Here is a 22,463-nt window from a genome sequence, read left to right on the forward strand (position 1 = left end):
GCAAGGGCTTGCAGAGGGTTGGGGGTCACATTTATAGAGATAGAATTGTGATTCTATGTCTATGGTCACAATGGTCAACACAGACAAATAAGGGTCTCCCAAACACGTCAGTCACAGAGGACGCGCACTACATCACTCTCAGTTCGTCCAGTACTTCACTTCTTTTCCAAACACATTAAATAAATGTCAATAAAATTATTGATAAATATTTATCAATATAGGAGGAATGAATTAAAATAAATACAAAATAAATCTAAAAATAAACACAAAGAAGAACAACTTGTTCCTGCAAAGGCCATTGCTGATTTCCTAACATTAGGAGCAAAACAAATTAGATTCAAATGATGAGGAGACTCGCAGATGCAGAGTTTAAAAAGGCTGATTCATCATCCTCCCCTGAAGGTGTTTGGAAATGTCATCCCTGGCCCAAATTCCATTTGAGATATTGTTCTCCTCTCTGAGGTGCTGGGCTAGGCCGATTGAGATAGTAAGAAAAAAAAAAAAAAGTGACGAGAGGGGGGAGGAGCGGTATCAGTAGCCGGCCGGATAGCCACCTTTCCTGGGGTCGGACTCTGCACAGATCCGGTCTCCCTGACGTACCACGGCTTGGACCACTGCCCCCGGAGTCCTGAGCAACTCGGTCACATGGTTCTTCTGGGCCAGTCCATCAAGAACACTCTGCAATACATTGTGAGTTCATTTACAATATGTTTAGGGTATATTAGATACACAGCAGCATGCGTACATGCCTGAGTGTGTGTTGTGCATTCACACACACACAAATACACACACACACACACACACACACACACACACACACACACAACCACACACATACACACACACACACACACACACACACACACACACACACACACACACACACACACACACACACACACACACATACACACACACATGAAGAACCAAACTAAAATGAAAGAAGCCTAACCGTTCAATCTACTGTACAATCTACTCAGAATGTCCTACCTTCTCAAAGTTCTGTTCCACCACTGTCATATTAGGGTTGAGTTGGTTATGAACTCTCGGCTCTGTAACAGCTTTTTTCAGGTCATAGTTAAAAAACAAAGAATTCAGAATTACCTGCAGGGAGACAACAAGAACAAAAACAGACACATCAGAGCCATACATCACATTCAGTTTTAAATGAAAGGGTTTCGATACAATAACAGACACAGAACACTGCTGTTGTTGATGTTGTCAACATAGTTTGGAGAGACAGATGGGATATGAACACAAAATGTTCAGCTCTCCAGACATTTAAAAAAAAATCTACATAAAGTATTTATTTTACAGAGTCAATACACAGTATATGGTCAAGCCAGAGTAGGCCAATTTACATGGGTCATCCCTGGGCAGGAGTTGCTGTTAGGATTTAAGAAAATAATACATAATATATTGGGAATTAAGTTGCTATGTTCTGAACGTCTGTATTTTACAGCTCTGATGCAACGTGACAATTCATTTTTATACTTCAAGTTTGGCAAATTAATATACAAGTGTGATACGGCCAAAAAACTGGAGCTACTTATTAGGTGTGCAAATAACCTATGGCTATTTCACGTTCTAAAGAACACATGCCAATCGGAAATTCAACCAAGCAGTGTATTAAAATAAAGGTTATGTATCTTTTGATGAATTCTACATTCCATGTTTGCAGTGAGTGTCAGCCAAAAATGATTAAGCTTTTAATAAAGGAATTGCACAGCTTATATAGATTTAGAGCAAAAATGGAAGTAAAAAAGGATTGATATCAAGCAAATGTCAAATTTGAGATTCCGTGAGGTATTCTCGAGTTTGCTTCTCGAAGTCTTTGCAGTCATCCATGGTTACCAGGGCAGTTGCTGTTGTGATCTTTGTCCCACCAGAGGCTCCAACTACCATTTTGACTTTGTTGTGTTTGTCAAAGATGATTGTGGGACACATTGAAGACAGAGGCCTTTTGCCTGGTTCAAAAACAAAAGAGAGAAAAGGCACTTTGCATAAATACAGTTTAGGGGAAAAATAACCAGCCAGCCATACCCATCACACTAGTCACAAGTGGTCCTAATCAGGAGGAAAATCTCTTATTCAAAATTAGCCGGTGCCCTGAACTCTTCCTGGTCAAGTTTGCCGAATAAACTCCTTCACTAAAAGAGAGGCCGGCTTATACAGGATTAGCCTGCAGTGTAGCCTATATCTCAGGAGGCTCGGAATGGGAGCACGGCACAGTCACTTGAGGTTCAGGATTCCTTGTTCCTTCTACTATTGTGTTAGTGAGTCACTGGGCTATTAGGTGTACCTGGCTGAATGAAGTTACTGGGAGAGGGAGGGACACCAAAGCCATTGGTCATATGCGGGGAGCTGAAGTCATCCATCTCATCGTTGAAGATGATTCCAGTCGACCTGGACATAACCTTGGAGCCAAAGCTAGGTGAAACATTAAACATGACCTTATTTACAATAGCCTGTAGTTTCAAATATAGATATATTCTGGAGAATGTAAAGATATACAGTAGGTTGGTGTGATATCCCTGTCGTAAAGTGGGAAAATCTTGGATGAAATAGGCTGTTAAATTTAGTTTGAGGTTAGAAATATATGGTCACAATATGTATCCTACCTACTTGAAGTCTGTAGCCTAATATTATTTATTTTTTATACATTTGTAATAGGGCACATATAAATCTCAATGTTTCCTTACTATAGGTTGATGGTGCTGGTGGCAGCTACTGCACTGCCATCTTCAGCTATAACTGAGAGGTGTGCAGTCCCGTGGTTGTCAGGGACAAAATACTCAGGCTCATAGTAGCTGTCGGGGTGAGTGGTGTCGTCTGTGATTTTACTCCTGATCCCGTCTGCAAAGTAGTCTGAGGTCATGTTATGGATAAGCTGAGGAAACAAAATAAAGAAAGGGTGTGAGCAGTAGAGAGAGGAAGAAAGGGTGTGAGCAGTAGAGAGAGGAAGAAAGAACAAGTGAGAGAGAAGTAGGAAGGGAAATGACAACACAAATAAGCAGGACATGTCAGAGGAGAGAGGGGTAGAGAAGAAGAATTATGATCGCACCAAAATCGTTATTTTTAAACCACTAAGAAGGCTCGACACAACATGAAACTTTACTTGAAGTATCACCAGGGTCTACACATGAGCTCGAGCACTGAGAACATTGTTTGTGTACACAGAGTTTACTAAAAAGAGGTTTTAAAAGAGGTCAAAGCCCGCTCTGCTGCCAGTCTCTATTGAGGGGGTCAATGTGGAGGTGGTAAACACTTACAAGTATCTGGGGATACACCTAAACTGGACTGGTCAGCCAACCCTGAAGCACTCTACAAGAAAGGGCAGATCCGGTTGTACTTCCTGAGGAGGATGCAGTCCTTTAATGTCTCCAGCAAGCTCCTCTGGATGTTTTACCAGTCTGTTGCCAGCGTCCTCTTCTATGCTGTGGTATGCCGGGGAGGAAGCACTAAGAAGAGGGATGCTGGGCGACTGGACAGGAGTGCATCACTTAATAAAGGGTTTGTAAAAGGACCCTGAACAAACTGATCAACATTTTGGACAATGACTGTCATAGCACTATCACAAAGCAGAAGAACATGTTGTGTTGAGCCTTCTTAGTGTTTTAAAAATAACGCCATAGTCCATTTAACCCGAAAACGACAATATGGTCAGTCTTAAAAGTGCCGCTTCCATCCTAATTACTGCTTTTACTGAACCTTTGACTCGGGTAAATTCACAAAAAGACCCTAGGTTGCATTTTGGCGAGTTACGCTTTAAGGGAGATAAAGCATTTAATAGCAATAATGTCAATACAATATCAATGATCAATAATGAAAATAGACAGAATATAAAATAGTATAAAAATAGACAACATATATAGAATAGAATAGAATAAACAGGATATAAAGAGAGGAGAGTATAGATCTGACTCACATCAGTGATATTGAGGTAGCGTGGATCTCCAAGCCTGCTTCTTTTGGCATAGGCAAAGCGGAAAGCCTCCACAATGCGGTGGTAGGTCAGGGTCTTCTTCTCAGATGTGGAGACGCTCGTATCTGAGAAGTTGTAACCTGTAGGTAAATGCAATAGAGGTAGATTCCATTGAAAATAAGAAAATAGTTTAGAGTAGTCTAGAACTTAAAAACACAAACAACAGTCTTACTTAAAAACATTGTTTTATCACCAGTATTATTTGATAGAGAAGCTATTGTTGTTGTTTGTTGTGTGTTGTCAGCAAACACTACACAGGAAATAATGTAAACCCCCCTTTTCAGGGGTTCTCAAGCAATGCTTTTTTCTTCTTTCCTTTGAGGTCTGAACAGATTTGTTTCGTGGTGTTTTATCTCTCAAATGAACACTATTGTGTTCCCCACTCCAACCCATCATGAGGTAGAATGTCTGGTTGATAAACAGGGATTGACATTCGGTTCTGGTAGAAGAGGACAGGTGTCCTCCAGTATACCCACTCCACCATTACAGCCCAATTAGTGGAAGATCAAAACACAAAAACCTTCCTGAATAATCAAGAGGCTTGCATTTGAATGCCTCAGATAACCGGATAAATAATGGGTTGAATTTTTAGAGGCAGGATGCCAAATGAAATGCATGAAAACCGCTTGAGAGAAAGGAGGACGGATGGATGTGCATTATTCAGAGCACATGGTTCTCAAGAAATGAGCACGGTCTGAGATTTAATTAAAGTATAATGGGGCCATCCTAATGAACTTGGGATAAAAGCACGAATGAATAAATGTGAATGTAAATAAAAACATGACCATTTCTCTGTTATTGCCATGTCTCGCCATCTGAGATAAACCCTATTGTCATGTCTCTATGTCTGAGATGAACCCTATTGTCATGTCTCGCCATCTGAGATAAACCCTATTGTCATGTCTCACCATCTGAGATGAACCCCCAGGGGGGTGCCCCCATAGCCCCTATAACCCCTATATATATTATCCCCTCCTTAGCACTATTGAGAGGGCGTTGCTCTGCCGAGCACATGAGGAACTATTAGGGCAGCCGTGGCCTACTGGTGAGCACTTCGGACTTGTAACCGGAGGGTTGCCGCTTCGAACCCCGACCAGTAGGCACGGTTGAAGTGCCCTTGAGCAAGGCACCTAACCCCTCACTGCTCCCCAAGCGCCGCTGTTGTTGCAGGCAGCTCACTGTGCCGGGATTAGTGTGTGCTTCACCTTACTGTGTGCTGATTGATTGGGATACATGCAGAGACCAAATTTCCCTCACGGGATCAAAAGAGTATATATATAGGGGGTTATACTTATACTTATATAACCCCCAGGGGGGTGCCCCTATAGCCACTATAACCCCCAGGTGGGTGCCCCAATAGCCCCTATAACCCCCAGGGGGGTGCCCCCATAGCCACTAGCCACTATAACCCCCAGGGGGGTGCCCCTATAGTCCTCCCCTCTCCTCACCGTCTACGATGTTGAGTATGAGGGCCAGCACAGGGCCACTGGAGGGCGCGTCGGGGACATGCATGGTGTACTCGCCCACACTCAGCCTCAGGGGACTCTCGTTCAGCACCGGTTGGTACTCCAGCAGATCCTCTAGAGTGATGATCCCACCTGGACATGGCATGAAAGACGTTACATTAAGTTACATGATGTTACATAATTTGTCAGTTAGCTGACCAGAGCAACTTAACTGTGACCTAACTACAGGGACAAAAAATTCAGTACAGTACATTTTCAGCAATATATCTGTTCTCTCGTGGCCTTAACTCATGGCCTTAACGTGAGTCTCATCTTGCGCTATTATGGTTAGGCTACTACTACTACTACTACTACTACTACTACTAATAATAATAATAATCATAATAATAATCATAATTAATTAATTATTATTATTATTATTGATGTAACTACACCGCCATCATAGGGTATGTTTCACTTGACATTTTAGAGCAGCTTTTGCTCAAAACTATTGCAGATGGCCTGTTGTTCTGTAGCTTGTCCCCTCTTCACTACAATCAGTGAAATGGTAGCTTCAGTCAAAACAAAATGGAGACACACTTCAATATATTATTATCATAATCAACTTAGGGAAGGCCACTGGCAAACATGCGCTGCGCAGTTTTTGCTGCAGATGTCTGAGAAGCACAAATGAACTGACCTTAACATGAACTCCTTAAATGTTGTCCTCTGTGTTCTTTTTGCAGTTTACTAACTAACAAAATCACTTTTTAAATCATCTGTCATCTTTTATCATAGTCTCTACTACAGATCCCCACTAACACAGAACGTTTAGGGAACGTTTGGGAATGTTAGTTTATGGTTCTCTAAAGGTTATATATGTCTGGGAGGCACAGTGAGCTGACTGACCTGCAGTCTGAATGTCGTCCACTATGCTCTGAGCCATGGAGCCATTGTAGAAGACATCAGGACCCTCTTCAGCTATCCTTTCATAGGTGTCGGCGAGCTTAGGAAATTTTATGATATCATTTTCTTTCAGGAGGTTTTGTTGTGAGTCACAAAACACTTCACTGGATCATGAAGGGAAATGGAGAAAAGCAGAGAGAAAGAATGTCAGAAATCCAGTAGTTTCCTTGAAATAGATCATAACTTAGGAACTGAGTTTGACTCCTATAATCAGTTAAACAGCACTGCAAAAAATCCTAGAATTCAAAATCTAAATGAGATAAATAAGCTTAAATTAAGTAAATATGTACTTATTTTTCTAATATTTGCTTAATACAAGACATTTTTGCACTTGATTTTTTTTTTTTTTGCCTTACTTGTACTAACATCTTCTTGTTCTATTGGCAAATCTTGCCAGATAATTATGCTTATTTAAGTAGTATTTCCACAAAACAAGAAAACTTTCACTTGCAAGATTTGCCAGCAGAACAAAAAGATTTTCACTTATAACAAGGTCAAAACGGTGTCTTGTTATAAGCAAATATTAGAAAAATAAGTATATATTCCCTTGATTTAAGCTTACTGTATTTATCTCACTCAGATTTTGAATTCTAGGATTTTTTGCAGTGAGTTTCTTTCAATATCCCACCTGAATGTAAAAAAAGTATTGATCTGTTTTTTTCCCAGCGTTTCCCATACATTACTAATTCGTCTTTCAAAAGGTTTTGAGACACCGCTGGATCATTTTTGCCTGACTCACCACAATGCCACATCACTCTGAATGGAGTCCCCGTTCTTGGCGATGGCGTTGGCCAGGGCTGTGCCCACAGGGAAGCCGTAACGTGCCAACGCGATGCTGGGCTCAAACAGTTCCCGCCAGGGCAGCCGTCCATGCCGCCGGTGGGCCATCTCATAGCCCCGGATCTCCCCAGGTATGGCAATGGAAAGTCCACCTGTTCACGAACAAACCCACCGTACAGTACACACCGCTTCACTGACTGTGTGTGTGTTGTCTCCGTGTGTATATGTGTGTGTGTGTGTGTGTGTCTATGTGTATGTGTGTGTGTGTGTGTGTTTAAAGCAGCAGCATTGAGAACATTGTTCGTGTACACATAGTTTACTAAAAAGAAAGGTTTTGGGCAACTTACTCCTTCACTGGCAAGATGGCGGCGAGCGGAGTTTTTCAAAACCTTTCTTTTGTACTATGTGTACACGAAAAATATTCTCAATGCTCGAGTTCATGTGTAGAGACACTGATGATACTTTGATCAAAGTATCATATTGTGTCAAGCCTTCTTAGCGTTTTAAAAATAGTGATTTTGACGCGTTCATGTATCAGAATAGTAGTGCCCGTAGGATTCCAATTGAAAAGGCCATTTCACCCGAAAACAACAATGCGGACTTAAAAGTGCCGCTTCGGATGTAATTATGCTTTTAAACAAAAGTTTGACTTTGGTACATTCACAAAAACATCCTAGGATGCATTGTGGCGAGAGTTACGCTTTAACCAGCCTTTTTAGTTCCAGTGTGGTACTTACACATGTGACTACTTTGCCTCAGATAACAGGACTCATGTTACAGACTAGTCACACTGTGCCTTTTCATGGCTCATCTGAAACAGCTGAAATGCACATGCTTAATAATAATATGTTTGTAACGTTTACCATTTTTAGCTATAGGCTAACTGGTCTAACCCACTTAAAGTGAGTTATGCTAAGCTAGGCTAACCGTGTCAGACTGAGTTATTGCACACACAGAGAAGAGAAGGATATCTATCATCTTATCTAACTCTGGGGTTGGCGGCAAATAAGCTAATAAACCAAGCCATTAAGCTCCCAAAAAGTTGGCATGTTCCTTTAATGCAGCTCTTAAATGGCCTACAAAATCATATATTAAACTGTCAATCCTAACCACTGCAAATGCAATTAAATCTGATCTAATACATTCATAAATCCAATAACTGTCTTAATACACCCTTATTTTGCAAGAGTTTCATTCCAGGTCTATAAGTATGAGGCTTTAGTCACATACTCAGTGAGGACTTTAGACTTTGTGAGGTAATGCATGTCTGTTATCATAGGAGAATCTATTAAATTACATTCTTTATCAGACTGCAAAGGAAGTGCCCTCCTTGGCAGATCATTCCCGCTGCTCTTATCTGGAGTTGATTACAAATGACAACAGCAACTATGCCATGCATCAATCTCTCCTTTGTTTATCAGTGGAGACACATTCAGAGCTCAGTCAGTCACTCAGGGCCAGATGAGGCTTATGGGGGCCATACCTTTACGAGACAACTGGGTGTTGTTACCGAACATGTCCTCTGTTGCATTCATGGGTGCAGTTTCCCTTGCATCAATGGTCTCCACCTTTCCTATGAGAGACAATATTCTTCACTGACTCATTGCATGACAGTGGCGTGGCACTGTAACTAACTACAAGTGATAATCCATTGCATAATTTTATGTGTCGACACAGTAATTCAATGTCACTGTTAACACACAAGGATACGCCTATGAATGTATTTAGGGATTTTGCTGACCAAATTATGGATTGATTGATTGATTAATAAGTTGATCGGTTGAATAAATTAATGGAAGAGTCTATGAATGAATGAATGAATGAATAAATAAGTATTTATTTATTTATTTATTTGGCTGATTTTAAAGTGATCGATTGACTGACTGACTAATTGACTGATTGATTGATTTATTGATTGATTGATTAATTGGACCACAATCAGACTCACCCGTGGATGCATTGTAGATGGTGAAGAAGAGGCCGCCTCCGATACCCATGCTGTGTGCATTAAGAAGTCCCACACAGAGCAGGGCAGCGATCGAGGCATCCACCGCCGAGCCGTTACGCTTCAGGATGTCCCTGACAAACGGCATTATTTACAGAGGCAATGGATTAGGAGTGACCGATAGAGACATTAAGGAGGGTATCACATGACATACAGCATAGGACAAACAAGAGGGACTAAACAAGGAACATATTGAACATACTGTAGAGGCAATCCTGAGAGAAGATAATCTTACAGCTCAAGGCACCAAAGTGTTCAAACCGAGTTCAAACCGAAATGTATTATTTATTATGTAAATATTTATTTATTTTTTTACGAGAAGCAATGCATCACTTTGATATAAACGCTGGCAGTTAAACGTGATAATAGCCTAACAGCTTTTATTTCAACGTGAATAAATTGGATGTGACAATAAATTGACACTAATCATAAACCTTGTATGTTTTCTTTCAAAATTATGCTTCACAAGGGCAAGCCATTTAATCAATGTGACTACTAACCATTGTTTACAGTGTAGCGTACTTTCTCTATACAGACATTCCTGCGATCTTTGCTCACCTCCCGATTTCCGAGCACTTCCCCGCGTCTGCGGCCACTGCTGCCTTGGAGTAGAAATGGTCCAAGGGGCCTGTCGGCCGCTTGTTCCCCACCCCCAAAAAAACGCCCAAGAAGAACCCCACTGCAGCCACCAGTAAGACCACCAGTCCAGCAACAAGGGACTTCTTGACCATTTTCCTGTGACAGAGGAATAGAAGGAAGATGGGTGAAAAATATAGCCTGCCAGTCTATGAAGCATCCTTTCCCCCTTTCTTACTATGTCAATCTCATCCTTGTATGTGTGAATGTATGTGTGAATATGTGTGCGTCTGTGTGTGTGTGTGTGTGTGTGTGTGTGGTATCTTATAGTGTGTGCAATTATAATTCACTTTGTGACTGAATTCTTTGCACACAAAGTCCCATTTTGTTATTCTTCACTCAATCTGTTGCCATCTTGTTTGGCAATAAATTAAAGCTTCATGAGAGTCAAACAGATTGCAGAGAAAATACATTTTCTGTTACGCTGTCATGGTGAGAATAGGAGAACAGAGGGTCAAATAAAAAAAAAAACCCCTCGAAATCTGTTGAAATTTGGCTTCCTACCTTGAGAAAGTTTCCATCACTGTCTTCTTCGATGAAGGTGCCACTACTTCAACCTTTCTAACTGCATGCAAACATTTTTGTGTGGGTGTATGGTGACAGCTTGACAGCTCTGTTTTTTAGTCTGAACACCTGGTGTCTACGCTCGGTCAGACAAATTAGAGACATGACCACCACCAGCGTCATAACATGCGTTTAGAGGGAAATTATGGTTTGGTGCGTCAGAGTGCTGAGCCAAAGAAATGTCCAAGACATTATTAATTTTCTGTCGTCATCATCAATGGATTCTTCTCTTTGAATAGTGACAGATTACAATTATGGGCTATAGACCTACAGCTCTGTTAGTATCTCATTGTCATGTTTTCTGAACTGGGAAATAACAGCTCTGTTAGTATGTCATTGTCATGTCTTCTGAACTGGGAAAGAAACATAGTGGCCCAGTGGCCATCCTTCACAGAATGCACAGTAGTCCATTTAAATACACATACAATTTAGTTTTTGTTTTCATACCAGTCCAAGGCCACTGATGGGCATGCCTGGCCTGCCAGAAGCTGCTGGTAGATCCAGCTACGATGGGGGTCTCGAGATCAGCTGCTGACTTGACCGTGGCTCACCCTAAAACTGATGCTGCTGTATGAAGAGCATTTTGGCATGGCACAAAGTGGAGGGGCCTATTGAAACATACTGTATATCTCCGGTGACCCTCTTCATTGTATTCTCTGGTGATTCCCTGGCTTCATTGTATTCTCTGGTTCATTGTTAGCTTGCCTCATAAAAGGTCTGATGAATAAATCTCTCTGAATCTGAATCTCTGAATTGTAATATAGATAATGAGAAATAAACATGATCATCATAACATTGCTAAAACAACAAATCGAATGGGTGGCTAAAACTTTTGCACAGTAGGCCTACTGTATATTAGGTAGGCTACATTATTTCATTGTGCCAAACAATTCTAGCAACACCATCTGCCTTTTGTTTAAAAAAACAAACAAACAAATAAACAAACAAAAAAACCCAAGAAGGTTCCCAATAAATTTACTCGTATGACTTCTTTGAAGGCAAATCAGACTATTCACCATTCACCTATCTGTTTGGGAATGGTTTGTTTGACTGTGACTATGACTGCGAAGTCTCACTCTTTCAATATGAAATCTTTACCCTTTGAAGTAATTTGAACTCTCAATGTCAAAAGCCACTGTTATGTCTGAATAAGAACTCTCAACAAAACGTGAATTATGATGTCACTTTGAAAACGTAATCTTATCTCATTTCTCATATCACGTGATCAGAGAGATGTTGACGATTCAAATTTAACTGGTAGGATTCTTCATCAGTTTTTTTTTTGTGCAAAGCCTCAAATTAAAATGTCTATCGTGCCTACCCCCCTCTATTTACAACTGTATTTTTTTCTCAGAGCACAGACATTTCACTCACATTTTCCATTCAACTATGTTATCATTCAAGGTAACGAGACTGCTTTATTATTGCTATGGTCAGTGTGCTTGTGCAACAGCTGGCCATCGATCGCATTCAGTCAGACAGACCAGATGGCTTCTTTTCCTTTCAAACATAGCCTATATTCGTTTTAGAAAAGATTTAGGTTAATCAAATTTATTTTTTCTTGAATAGTTAAGGAAGCTCGTTAATCTTTTACCAGTTCCTTCCACGATTGCATTGTCCTTACGATTAGAAATTGGACATTTAAATGTTTGGCGAATAGGGCGTTCACACATGTACACGCGCAGTAAAGGATGTCTGTGATTGGGTGTGTGCCTAGCGAACCGCGCGTGGTACTGTGGAGACCCAAACAGCATCAACAGACAAGCAGAGAATACCAAACCGAGACAAGCCTCCAGCACCGACACACCTACTAGTAATACAGCTTAGAAATGGACAAAATATGAAAATGTCAGCTTGTTAAACTTGCACCTCGTAGCCTTGCATCTCAAATGCACAGGAGAACTAGCCGTCTTTGTATCCTTCAACGTTTGTGCACAGGCTGGACAATAGTATTGCTGCGTGTGCACACCCGAGTATATCACGAGTGATGGGCTTAAGTTAAATCAGGCAGAAAAAAATAACACAGAATGACTGCGTGCGATCATTATGGTCATCACGCAAGGAGTCATCAAATTGACCGGCAAGTGCAACATTTAGGATAGTCTATCTGAAGCTTCAGCATGGGTTCTCGTCTGAGCCGTCAGAACAGTCTGGACAACGATAATTTTTCAAGGAGGCGCCGCAAGCATCTCGACAGCACGGGAGAAAGCGACAGGAGTGGAAGTCGTGGCAGCGGAGACTTCTTGTTTACATCACTGATGCTGAAGTCGGACAAGCTACCGGGGATGCTGCGCCGAACCAACCACAGTCCCTACGTGCGTCGAGTCACCTGGATCCGAGAGATCCAAAAACTGCTCCGTGAGCGCAAGCTCGAGCAGGCGACAGACGTGCTGAAATTATTGAGGAAGGTAAGACCAGCTGCCCCTGCAAAGAGCAGTCTGTCTGCGACACTCAACCTTTACAATAAGTGTGAACTATCCCAGCTATACAAAACATTTTTTTCCCTCCAAACCACCAGCTATATAGCCTGCATGATTAGTGATCTCTTGAGATATCATTAACAAACATTAGATCCCTATACCGCGCAAATAAGCATAGCACTATAGTGTGCATGACTCAGGTGGTTCGCCATGACAACTTAACAATGTCGTGAGGAATCAGTAGTAGGCTATTGTAGGTTTTAACAACTTCTGACAACCAAGTTGAAGATATCCCCTGACTTGACATGATTTGCTGACAGCCTGTCATTTAGACAGCCACAGTAGTACAGCCCTTTTGCACCTCATATGCTGTGTCCTGTCCTATTGTGTCAGTCTGTCAATCTGTGTAACCTTCAGACAGCTATGAGTTGCATGCACTGCTGACATTGTCTAAATGCTATATAATGCCATCCAAAAAGTCCCCGAAAGTTTATATCTGACAGCCTGCAGCAATGTAATTGCCAAGACTCCCCTTGGCCCCTCATGTCTTCATTGGTGATTTAGCAGAGTATCAAATAAAAGGTCATTGCCTGGTCATCCTGTTTCAACAGCACTTTCCTCCAATCATTTTAGTGGAGAGCATGTTCAGGGCACAAGTAAAGCCTCAACTGGACCCTTCTCTTCTAGTTAAGGTTTTAAAATGGAATCGTGAAGTATGTACACTTCGTGGACCAATGTTTACATGTCAGTGAGCTCACAGGTGCAGGAGGGAAGGTGAAGGAGAGAGGACAGAGGCTAGAGAGAAAGGAGGAGGTGGTATAATAATAATAATAATAATAATAATAATAACAATATAATTTATTTATATAGCACTTTTCAAGCACAAAGCACAAAGTATGGTATGGCATAATTTGGCCAACATCTGTCTGTGTCTGTTTCTGAGCTGAGCACATCAGGTGGAACCATACTAGTGATATGCTCCCAGAACTCCAGGGGAGTGTACAAGATGAAATCGCCACAAGAACAAAACTAGAATGAGCCGTTCTCACTCAGTGAGACTTTTTCTTTTCTAATGTGAAACAACAAGATTGGGTGTAAGCTCAGAAATCGGCATTGGTCAAAAAAAAAAAAAAAAAAAAAAAAAATTGCCATTGTGCAGACATCTTTACAAACAGTGGCCATGTTGTCGAAGCAGGGTTTCCTGTTCACGCGTTTCATGAAAGAAGAATGTGATTGTTGTTTACTTCTCAGTAAGGTGTTTATTTTGGCAATAATATCTCATTGCCAGAAGAACCACATAGTTTGATATGCCTAATGAATTTCCCCCTAAACCTCACTGTTGTAATTTTCCTGTTTCTTTTCATATCAACATACAGTACAGTAGGTCTATATCATCTCTAAAAAGATAAGATAATAGTATTGAGGATGGTGGACTTGTCATCTCAGATAAGCTTAACACACGAGCATACCTACTCCCTGTAGAGCACTGTTGTGACTTCCAAAATGAGACGTGAGCAGGTGGTTGCCATGAGGAGAAGGGATAATTGCATTACGTGTGACCCAGAGCCTCAAGCTCAACTGGAAGATCCAGAATTTGATCACAGGTTGCAGCTCTTGGCTGCAATTATCTGTGAATAATCTTTGAGCATTGGCAACCACAATCACATGTTGCCACGGATGGTCTTATTGAAGGTGCTCACTGTGTCATTGCATCGACTCAAAGGAGGTCAGGCCATCTTGCTCCACAATTAGAGGAGCAAGCTGGTAAAACAGTATTTCAGATGTAATTTGCTATATATCAGGCTATACCTGATGCACTTTCTTCCTAATTCCCTCAAATTATTGCTCCCTCTCTCTCTCTCCCTCCCTCTCTCTCTTCCTCTCTTTCCTTCTTTGTCTCTCTCTCACTCACTTTCTCTCTCTCCTGCTCTCTCATCCTCTCTCCTTCTCCTTTCATCTCTCCCTCTCTCTCCTTCTCTCACTGTAGTTAATTACTTTCAGGATTTGACACGAGGTACGAGGTGAGAGTGAAGTGAGCTTTTTAATCAACACCAGGTGGCCCAGGGGATTTTTACTACACCACTCATACATACACATGTACACACACACATGTACACACACACACACACACACACACACACACACACACACACACACACACACACACACACACACACACACACACACTACTCAAGCCCAGTGTCAGGGTCCCTTTCTAACCTTGCCTCCCTTTATCCAGACAGTCACATTTATTGGGGAACAGGGGATATTTAGGGACTCCGCTGGCAAGGCCAACCCTATTTCAGTGTCCAACACAATTACAGAAACATCTATTGTTAGCGTTCAGCCGAGCATATCAGAGCCAAAACCCTGGTGGAAATTGCAAGGCACAGAAACAAATAGAAAGAGAGAGAGAGAGAGAGAGAGAGAGAGAGAGAGTGAAGAAAAGTTGTCTCATACCTCCAGGCAACCCTTGACCGGGAGTTAATGTATGAGATTTATTTTCCTCACAAGCCTTGTATAATGCCAGGGAAACAGGGGAACTACCAAAGTGCTTGCCAATGCTTGTCTAAACAGGGGTGAGCAGGAAAGGGGTATCATGGTCAAGTGATGATTGAATTCGCTAGTTTGCCGATGCAGTCATGTGTGAACACTCACATGTAGACAGCGCTGTGCAGGGCCTGCATCGGTGTTATGAGAGAGACGCTAAAAAAGTCAATGTTTAATAGATGCTGAATCTGATCGGTGCACCTAGAGCACCCTAATGACCCGTCTCTGACATTGCATCGTCTCCGCACGATTCACACGGAAACTGCTGCCATGGCGATGTCAACATGCAAAGCAGCGCAGATGCATGTAGGTCACAGGAATACAGAAGGGAATTATTTTCTCATCTCTACATTCAGGAAGTATTCAGTGTATTTTCATGCGTGTGCGTGTGTGTGTGTGTGTGTGTGTGTGTGTGTGTGTGTGTGCGTGTGCGTGTGCGTATGTGTATGTGTGTGTGTGTGCGTGTGTGTGTGTGTGCGTGTGTGTGCGTGTGTGTGTGTGTGTGGGGCATGCAATTTACTTTTTCAGTGCTATTGACACCATTACTGAATTGGCGGGAGTGCAGTTGCACAGGTGTGGATGGGAGAGAGTGAGCACCAATATGTGCATAATGTATGTGCATGCATCCATGTGTTTGCCAGATAGTGTGTGTTTATTTTTAACAATCCTTTGTATCATCAGCTCTAGGACAGACCTGGCCCTGATCTGGTCTGTTTATGCCATATCAGGGCCAGATTAGGGCCAGAGCCACTCAGCAGTCATCTTGTATCTGGGGTACTGATGGTCTGGGGTAAAGACAGACAAAATCACACACACACACACACACACACACACACACACACACACACACACACGACACAGACATTCACAATGATATGAGAGGTAGAACCAGACAACCTCATTTCATTACATGAAAAGATGCATATTTTTGTGTTGTGGGAATTGCATGCTTTGTACTAGTATTTTTACCTAGTTTTACCTAGTTGCCATTGTCTTGCAAAAAATATATCAGAGAGATTAATTTTCCCCAGCAAGATATTTAAAAAGGACTGCAAAGATTACAAACTAGGCCTGTGCATCAAATCCACATTGTGACTCTAAGCAGTTAAATCTACCTACAAGCTCATTTTACTACTTTGTGAAGTGAATGATTCCAAAGTTAATGTACTTCCAAGGCTTACCACAATCGCGTCCTAGAAACGGAGTAATACCCAGTGTTCCTGCAAGCCGCCTCTGTGGTCTTCCCCTATGCAACACAAATGTTCCTATGTAGGATGTGAAGTATGCCTCTGTGTTGTTTTCACATATGCAGGATACATAATACGGGTTTGTGTGGTCTTCACATATGCAACACAAATATCCAAGGATGCATAATAGCCTATGCCTCTGTGTGGTCTTCGCCTATAGAACACAAATGTTGCTGTGCAGGATGCATAATACTGTTATGCTAAAGAAGCCATTTATATCATCAGAGAGCCATGTACTGTAGCCCTGGGAGTGTGCGTTTCTTTTTTTATGTTACAATGAGAGCTCGTGTGGTGTAGAGGAGGTCCCGGGCTTCTGAGCTCGAGAGGAGAGGAAGATTAGGGCGAGGAAGAGGAGGAGGAGGAAGAGGAGGTGTGGGTGGATAGTCCCAAGCGCCGGGCAGCAGCAGCAGCAGCAGCAGCAACATCACGGCCCGCAGCAAAGCACATGAAAGCCCCGCCGCTCAGCTGGAACTGAAGTGCAAAGATCTGTACCAGTCAGAATATGCAAGTCAGTCACCTCGGATAAAAGCCTGCACCTTTTGAATATTAATAAACCAGGGGCGTCGAAAGACGGTTTTATAAGACCAGATCGCATCACTCAAAAATGTATTTGTCGTGACAGTGTTGCATTCCACCCGAGAGGACACCAGCTTTGTCTATGGATTATATAACTGAGTAGTAACACTAGTATTAACAGTTAGTACTGCCTCTTTGCGAAACACCAACATAAAATCATAAGAGGTTAGAGAATAAAGTCATTAGTGAGTTGTGTGCTTTCTCTTTTCTCTCTCGCTCTCTCTCTCTCTGTCTCTTTCTTTCTCTCTATATATTGAGGGCACTTCTCTGAACAATATCATCCGATATCTGAATAACATTTAAATAGAATATTCCATCCAAAGAAGAGTTATTTATTCGTCAGTGAATGAGGTAGCTTTTGAATTGTCCATGCTAAGCTACTTGTTCTTTGTGTGTGTGTGTGTTTGTTTTGGCAGGACCTGGGTTTGGAGGGCACATCCCTAAACGATATCTTATATAAGAATGCAGCCTTCCTCAATCTGGTGGATCCCATCTCCCACGATTTGCTGTTAAGCCTGGCCAGAGACATGCAGTGCCCAAAGAAGGTACGTCAAAACTTCATGTCAATTTTCTACACAGTTCATAATTTCCAAACCTCTCCCTTCCCTCCTCTCTTGCTACTGTATCTGTCTAACCCTTCTCTACAGTATTAGTTCTCTTTCTCACTCTCTCTCTTCTTTCCACATCTATGTCTCTCTATCTCTCTCCTTGCCACCTCCATCTTCCTAACTCAGAGCTTGTTTTGTTTGTGTTTTGCTTGTCCATCATCTTTCTGAATTATGCATATGTCTGTCACTCTGTCTGTTTTCCCATTTTGCCAGATCCATCATTTGCAGTTTTTAGGCCTATTTGGCTCCTTTGTATGGTCATCTGGTTTGTTGAGACTGTGTCTGTCATCAATCAGCATTTTTCTCCGTTTTTCTCAGCTTTTGTCCTGACCTGTCATATTCTCCATAATGTATAATATTCTCTATGATATAACATATTATGTTTGTTTGTTTGTCAGTCTGGTGTAAAAAAAAACAGATCAGACAATTTCATATCTAAAATGCCTCTAAACATCCATTCTGTTTTTACAAAAATAAATATTTTTTATGTTGAAATGTTGAATATTGAAACGTTGAATATCAATAATGTTGAATTATATGCCTACATGCTGAGGTTGTAGGTAGTGTGATGATGTATTTCAAACTGGTATGTGTGTCTGTGTGTGTGTGTGTGTTTGTGTGTATGTGTGTTTGTGTGAAAGAGAGAGAGAGAATGAGAGAGAGAGAGAGAGCAGAAACCATCTTTGAAAGAGCAATCTTGGTTAGGGACAGGGTAATGCCCCATGCTTCCTTCATCTCATATCCACATATTCCACACAGGCTTTACTCTTTACGCTATACATTTGTGTGTGCGTGTGTGTGTTTGTGTGTGTGTGTGTGTTTGTGTGTGTGTGTGTATGTTTGTGTGTGTGTGTGTGTGTGTGTGTGTGTGTGTGTGTGTAAGAGAGAGAGAGGTCTTTACTGCTGTTAATTCTAGATCTCTTATGTCCACCCCACACTAATGTAACCCCCCCCACCCCACACTAATGTAACCCCCCCCCCCCACCCCACCTCCTTTTTATGTATTCTTTGTGTTTGTTTTTGTTGTTATGTTATTGTGTGTTATGTTGCATGTAACAATAGCTTTGGCAACACTGTTCTCATACAGTCATGCTAATAAAGCAACTTGAATTTGAATTTGAATTTGAGAGAGCAGAAGCCATCTTTGAAAGAGTGATCTTGGTCAGGGTAATGCACCATGCTTCCTGCATCTCATATTCACACATTTGGCTCTTTACGGTACATTTGTGTGTGTGTGTGTGTGTGTGTGTGTGTGTGTGTGTGTGTGTGTGTTCCTATGTGCACTAAGATGTTTGAGCCCTGGGGATAGAAGAGCAAGCAAGACTCATTTACCCGTTAAAAAATAGTCATCCTTTGTGTGTATGTGTCTGTGTGTGTGAGAGAGAGAGAGAAAGAGAGAGAGTGTGTGTGTGTGTGTGTGTGTGTGTGTGTGTGTGTGTGTGTGTCTGTACAGAGAGAGAAAGAGAACACGCATGAGAGAGTTGCCCTGTCTTGGCTTCATGTTCACTGTCATTTTGTTTCCCCTTGTGATTGTCCCCCCAGTTATATTTTATGAAAGATTAATGGAGATAAGCCCTAAATTTGTTTTTTAATAGTAAAAAGAAAAACATCCTCTGAGAATTATCAATGTTTCAGATATTAATGATTATTAGGATCTTTAGTAATATGACTACTGGGGATGATTATCCCCTGTAATCCGCATAATCCTACTTAGATTTTTGCATGCTGTTTGAATATGGCTTGTCATATATCTTGACAGAAGAAAGATAGTCAGATAGAAGACAGGCGACCAACAGACGGAATGAGAGAGTGAAAGAAAGAGAGAGAGAAAAAGATAGAGGGAGAGAGAGGTGGAAGCATGGACCCAGGTACGGATGGATTTCTGTCTGATATATGGATTATATGCATAATGGGCATTACATAATGATACAGGTGAAATTCACATATCAGGGCAGTATTTAAGTGCTGCTTTTCAGATTGCGTAATTGCTAGTCTTAGATAATTAGGTAGGTCTTAGTTCCTCTGAGAAGATTTTTTTTTGCTGAGTCATTGTGTGTTCAGGTTCCCACTCTCTCTCTCTCCGGCATCATCGTGGATTATTCATTTTGGCATGCATAATTTAGGGTCTGAAGGAGAGCGGTTCTGTAAAAGTTAAACCTCTTCATCAGAGGCTCCTCAGCGCAGAGGCACCCAACCCAACAGATGGCTGCAAGTGAAAACTCAGAGAGGAGAGAGAGAGAGAGAGAGAGAGAGAGAGAGAGCCTAGAATCTGCCAACGCCATGTGTCCTCCAGAGTTTTTTTTTCTCTAGCAAATGGAGAAATTAATTTATTTGCAACAAAATAAATAAGGGCATGTTGACCCCACCAAATCTGTGATAGCCATCATCATCCCAGAAGGGAGGGATATGACTCTCACCAACTCTTACTTTGATGTGTGTGCTTGTCTTTCTTTGTGTGCTTCTGTCAGCTATTGCGGCTGGGTATATAGGTGGCTCAGATGAGATTGCATTCAGGTGCAAAGATTGCTGAAGGCAACAAAGAATCTACATCATAGCTGTCTGCGTGTTTTAAAAGGACACCCAGTCTCCAAAGGGGACAATTGAGCCTGATGCTGATGGATCAGGCTTCATGAAGTATACGATCAGAATTATGGCCTCTGCACTGTCTTGTCTGCCAAATAGAAAACATGACAGAGAGCACGTTCAAGCTCTGGTTGCTTAAAAAGTGTTGTTGTAAATTGGCCTTATTTCTCCCTCAGGATGCTCAGGACACTCTGAAGTCCTCGGATAAAATCTGCCGGCAGCTCATCTACCACCTGACACCGCACTCCAAGTGGCTGCGCCAGAGCATGTCCAGGAGGAAGTCACAGGCCTGGTGAGAGAGCCACACCCACACTCCACATTCCCATGACAACAGTCACATTCCCGCCATGACCGTCGTTTTTTCCTTGACAAGAAACAGAATCAGCAGCAGTTTTTCAAACTTTAATGGTGCAAGTGACTTCGCAATTCTCTTTCCAAGATTTTGCTTTTTTTTTCAGAACCAATAACCAACTAACCTTTGCCTGAAGGACCACCCATGAAAGTTTTGTTTTTCAATTTGCTGGCCAATACAATTTGGCCAATACAAACCTAGTCTTTTTGTTAGTACACTCAGATGTATTTGCTTAAAGCTTACTTACAGCGTCTCTTTATACACTACTGTTCAGTGTCCTATTTCTGTCGACTATAAACCCTCCCTCAAAATTAATTATTTTCATTTAAGGTTTCTATACGCTAAAATGAAATCGACGCACTAATTTAAAATCTATACACTAATTTGACATCAAATCATTTTCTTGTCCACATCCACATATATATATATATATATATATATATATATATATATATATATATATATATATATATATATATATATATATATATATATATACATCCACAACTGTCCATTACATGTAAATATACTATTTAAAACTCAACCCAATGGTACACATGGAACCGATAACAAAATGGATGAAACAACAAACCTTTGCCAACAATAATACGAAAAAAATATACTTACAAAGTATATAAGTTTTTTTTTCTTATGCAGAGCCAGGACTCACTCTGTTTCAAAGTGTGATGGGCAATAACTGATTGAAGTTAAATTCCACTTAGCCAGCAAATTAATTTCCTCTTTCTACAATCGATTGGTTCTGCCTTTTCAACAGTCCTCTCCTGCAAGAGGTCACAGAGAAGACTACACACCATTTCAAAGTAGTTGGACAAAACCTAAAATGGTTCAGGTCATTTCACACTGTAAGGTAATTTTAAGCATCAAGATGACAAAGAAAGACTCCCCATCAGTAATTAATTTATGGACTCATTGAAATGCTGATGTATTCACTGCCTGATGCTGTAGTTCTCAGTACCATCAAATGCTTCTGGAACTTTCTGTCTCTGGGGGTGAGCCTTGAAAGTCACAGAGAGTGATTTTATAATTACAGGACGTTATAAAGAGCAACTTTTTAATACATGAAGGCACACCCAAAAGGTTTTGAAAGCCACTGAAATTACATCTCTTTCTGCTGTCTTAGCATGAATATTCTTGCTGTGAGTCATTATCAGACAAAATATTTTTAATTAGGAAAACATACATTTTGACAAGTTGTGTCACAAGGATTACACAAGTTAGTCACATTCTGTTTTCACACATAACCTATGCAAATGAGCATACCTATTGAAAGCTATGATCTGTTCAGTAGTCAAGACTAAGCTCAATATGTCATAATATTTGAATCATCTGTCTGTGGAGTAGATGTGCAGTGTTATTGGCCAGACCATGTATGCTACAGGAATTAACATAGGACTTTCATAGGACTCAGTCTGCTCAAAATAGTCAGCTTGTGTGTGTGTGTGTGTGTGTGTGTGTGTGTGTGTGTGTGTGTGTGTGTGTGTTTGTTTGTTCTTGTGTATGTGTGTGTGTGTGTGTGTGTGTGTGTGTGTGTTTGTATGTTCTTGTGTGTGTGTGTGTGTGTGTATGTGTGTGTGTGTGTGTGTGTGTGTGTGTGTGTGTGTGTGTGTGTGTGTGTGTGTGTGTTTGTATGTAAGCTATGTGTGCGTGTTGTTTTGTGTGTGGGTTCCCTTCACAGACACTGCATGTTTAATCAATCCCTTCTAAACAGCTGCCATGCCGGGGCAT

The 22,463-nt window shown here is 41.3% G+C and overlaps 2 protein-coding genes across 7 annotated transcripts in view; one reads left to right on the forward strand and one right to left on the reverse strand.

Moving 5' to 3' along the window:
• Positions 1-290: 290 nt before the first annotated feature.
• Positions 291-11,535, reverse strand: ggt1a (gamma-glutamyltransferase 1a). Of its 6 annotated transcripts, none has more exons than XM_042101270.1 (14): positions 11,480-11,535; positions 11,004-11,129; positions 9,740-9,916; positions 9,125-9,255; positions 8,660-8,749; positions 7,136-7,328; positions 6,340-6,500; positions 5,434-5,583; positions 3,929-4,065; positions 2,703-2,890; positions 2,303-2,430; positions 1,855-1,967; positions 991-1,104; positions 291-678 (listed from the first exon to the last, which is right to left on the reverse strand). In XM_042101270.1, the coding sequence occupies exons 2-14, from the start codon at positions 11,027-11,029 to the stop codon at positions 532-534; spliced, it is 1,755 nt and encodes a 584-aa protein (XP_041957204.1). In that variant the 5' UTR covers positions 11,030-11,129; positions 11,480-11,535; the 3' UTR covers positions 291-531. The 6 variants fall into 6 exon arrangements, with proteins under 6 accessions (XP_041957204.1, XP_041957202.1, XP_041957200.1 ...); XM_042101268.1 differs by having other exon boundaries at positions 11,405-11,488; XM_042101266.1 differs by lacking the exon at positions 11,480-11,535 and adding an exon at positions 11,361-11,473.
• Positions 11,536-12,133: 598 nt separating this feature from the next.
• Positions 12,134-22,463, forward strand: part of lrrc75ba (leucine rich repeat containing 75Ba) — a 28,842-nt gene continuing 18,512 nt past the window's right edge. The window contains exons 1-3 of the mRNA XM_042102119.1: positions 12,134-12,789; positions 17,591-17,719; positions 20,542-20,657. Coding sequence (XP_041958053.1) covers positions 12,502-12,789; positions 17,591-17,719; positions 20,542-20,657 — 533 coding nt within the window. The 5' untranslated portion in view covers positions 12,134-12,501. The remainder of the gene's footprint in view (positions 12,790-17,590; positions 17,720-20,541; positions 20,658-22,463) is intronic.

This window comes from Alosa sapidissima, chromosome 8 (genome assembly GCF_018492685.1).
Source record: "Alosa sapidissima isolate fAloSap1 chromosome 8, fAloSap1.pri, whole genome shotgun sequence".
NCBI classification, from domain to species: domain Eukaryota; kingdom Metazoa; phylum Chordata; class Actinopteri; order Clupeiformes; family Clupeidae; genus Alosa; species Alosa sapidissima.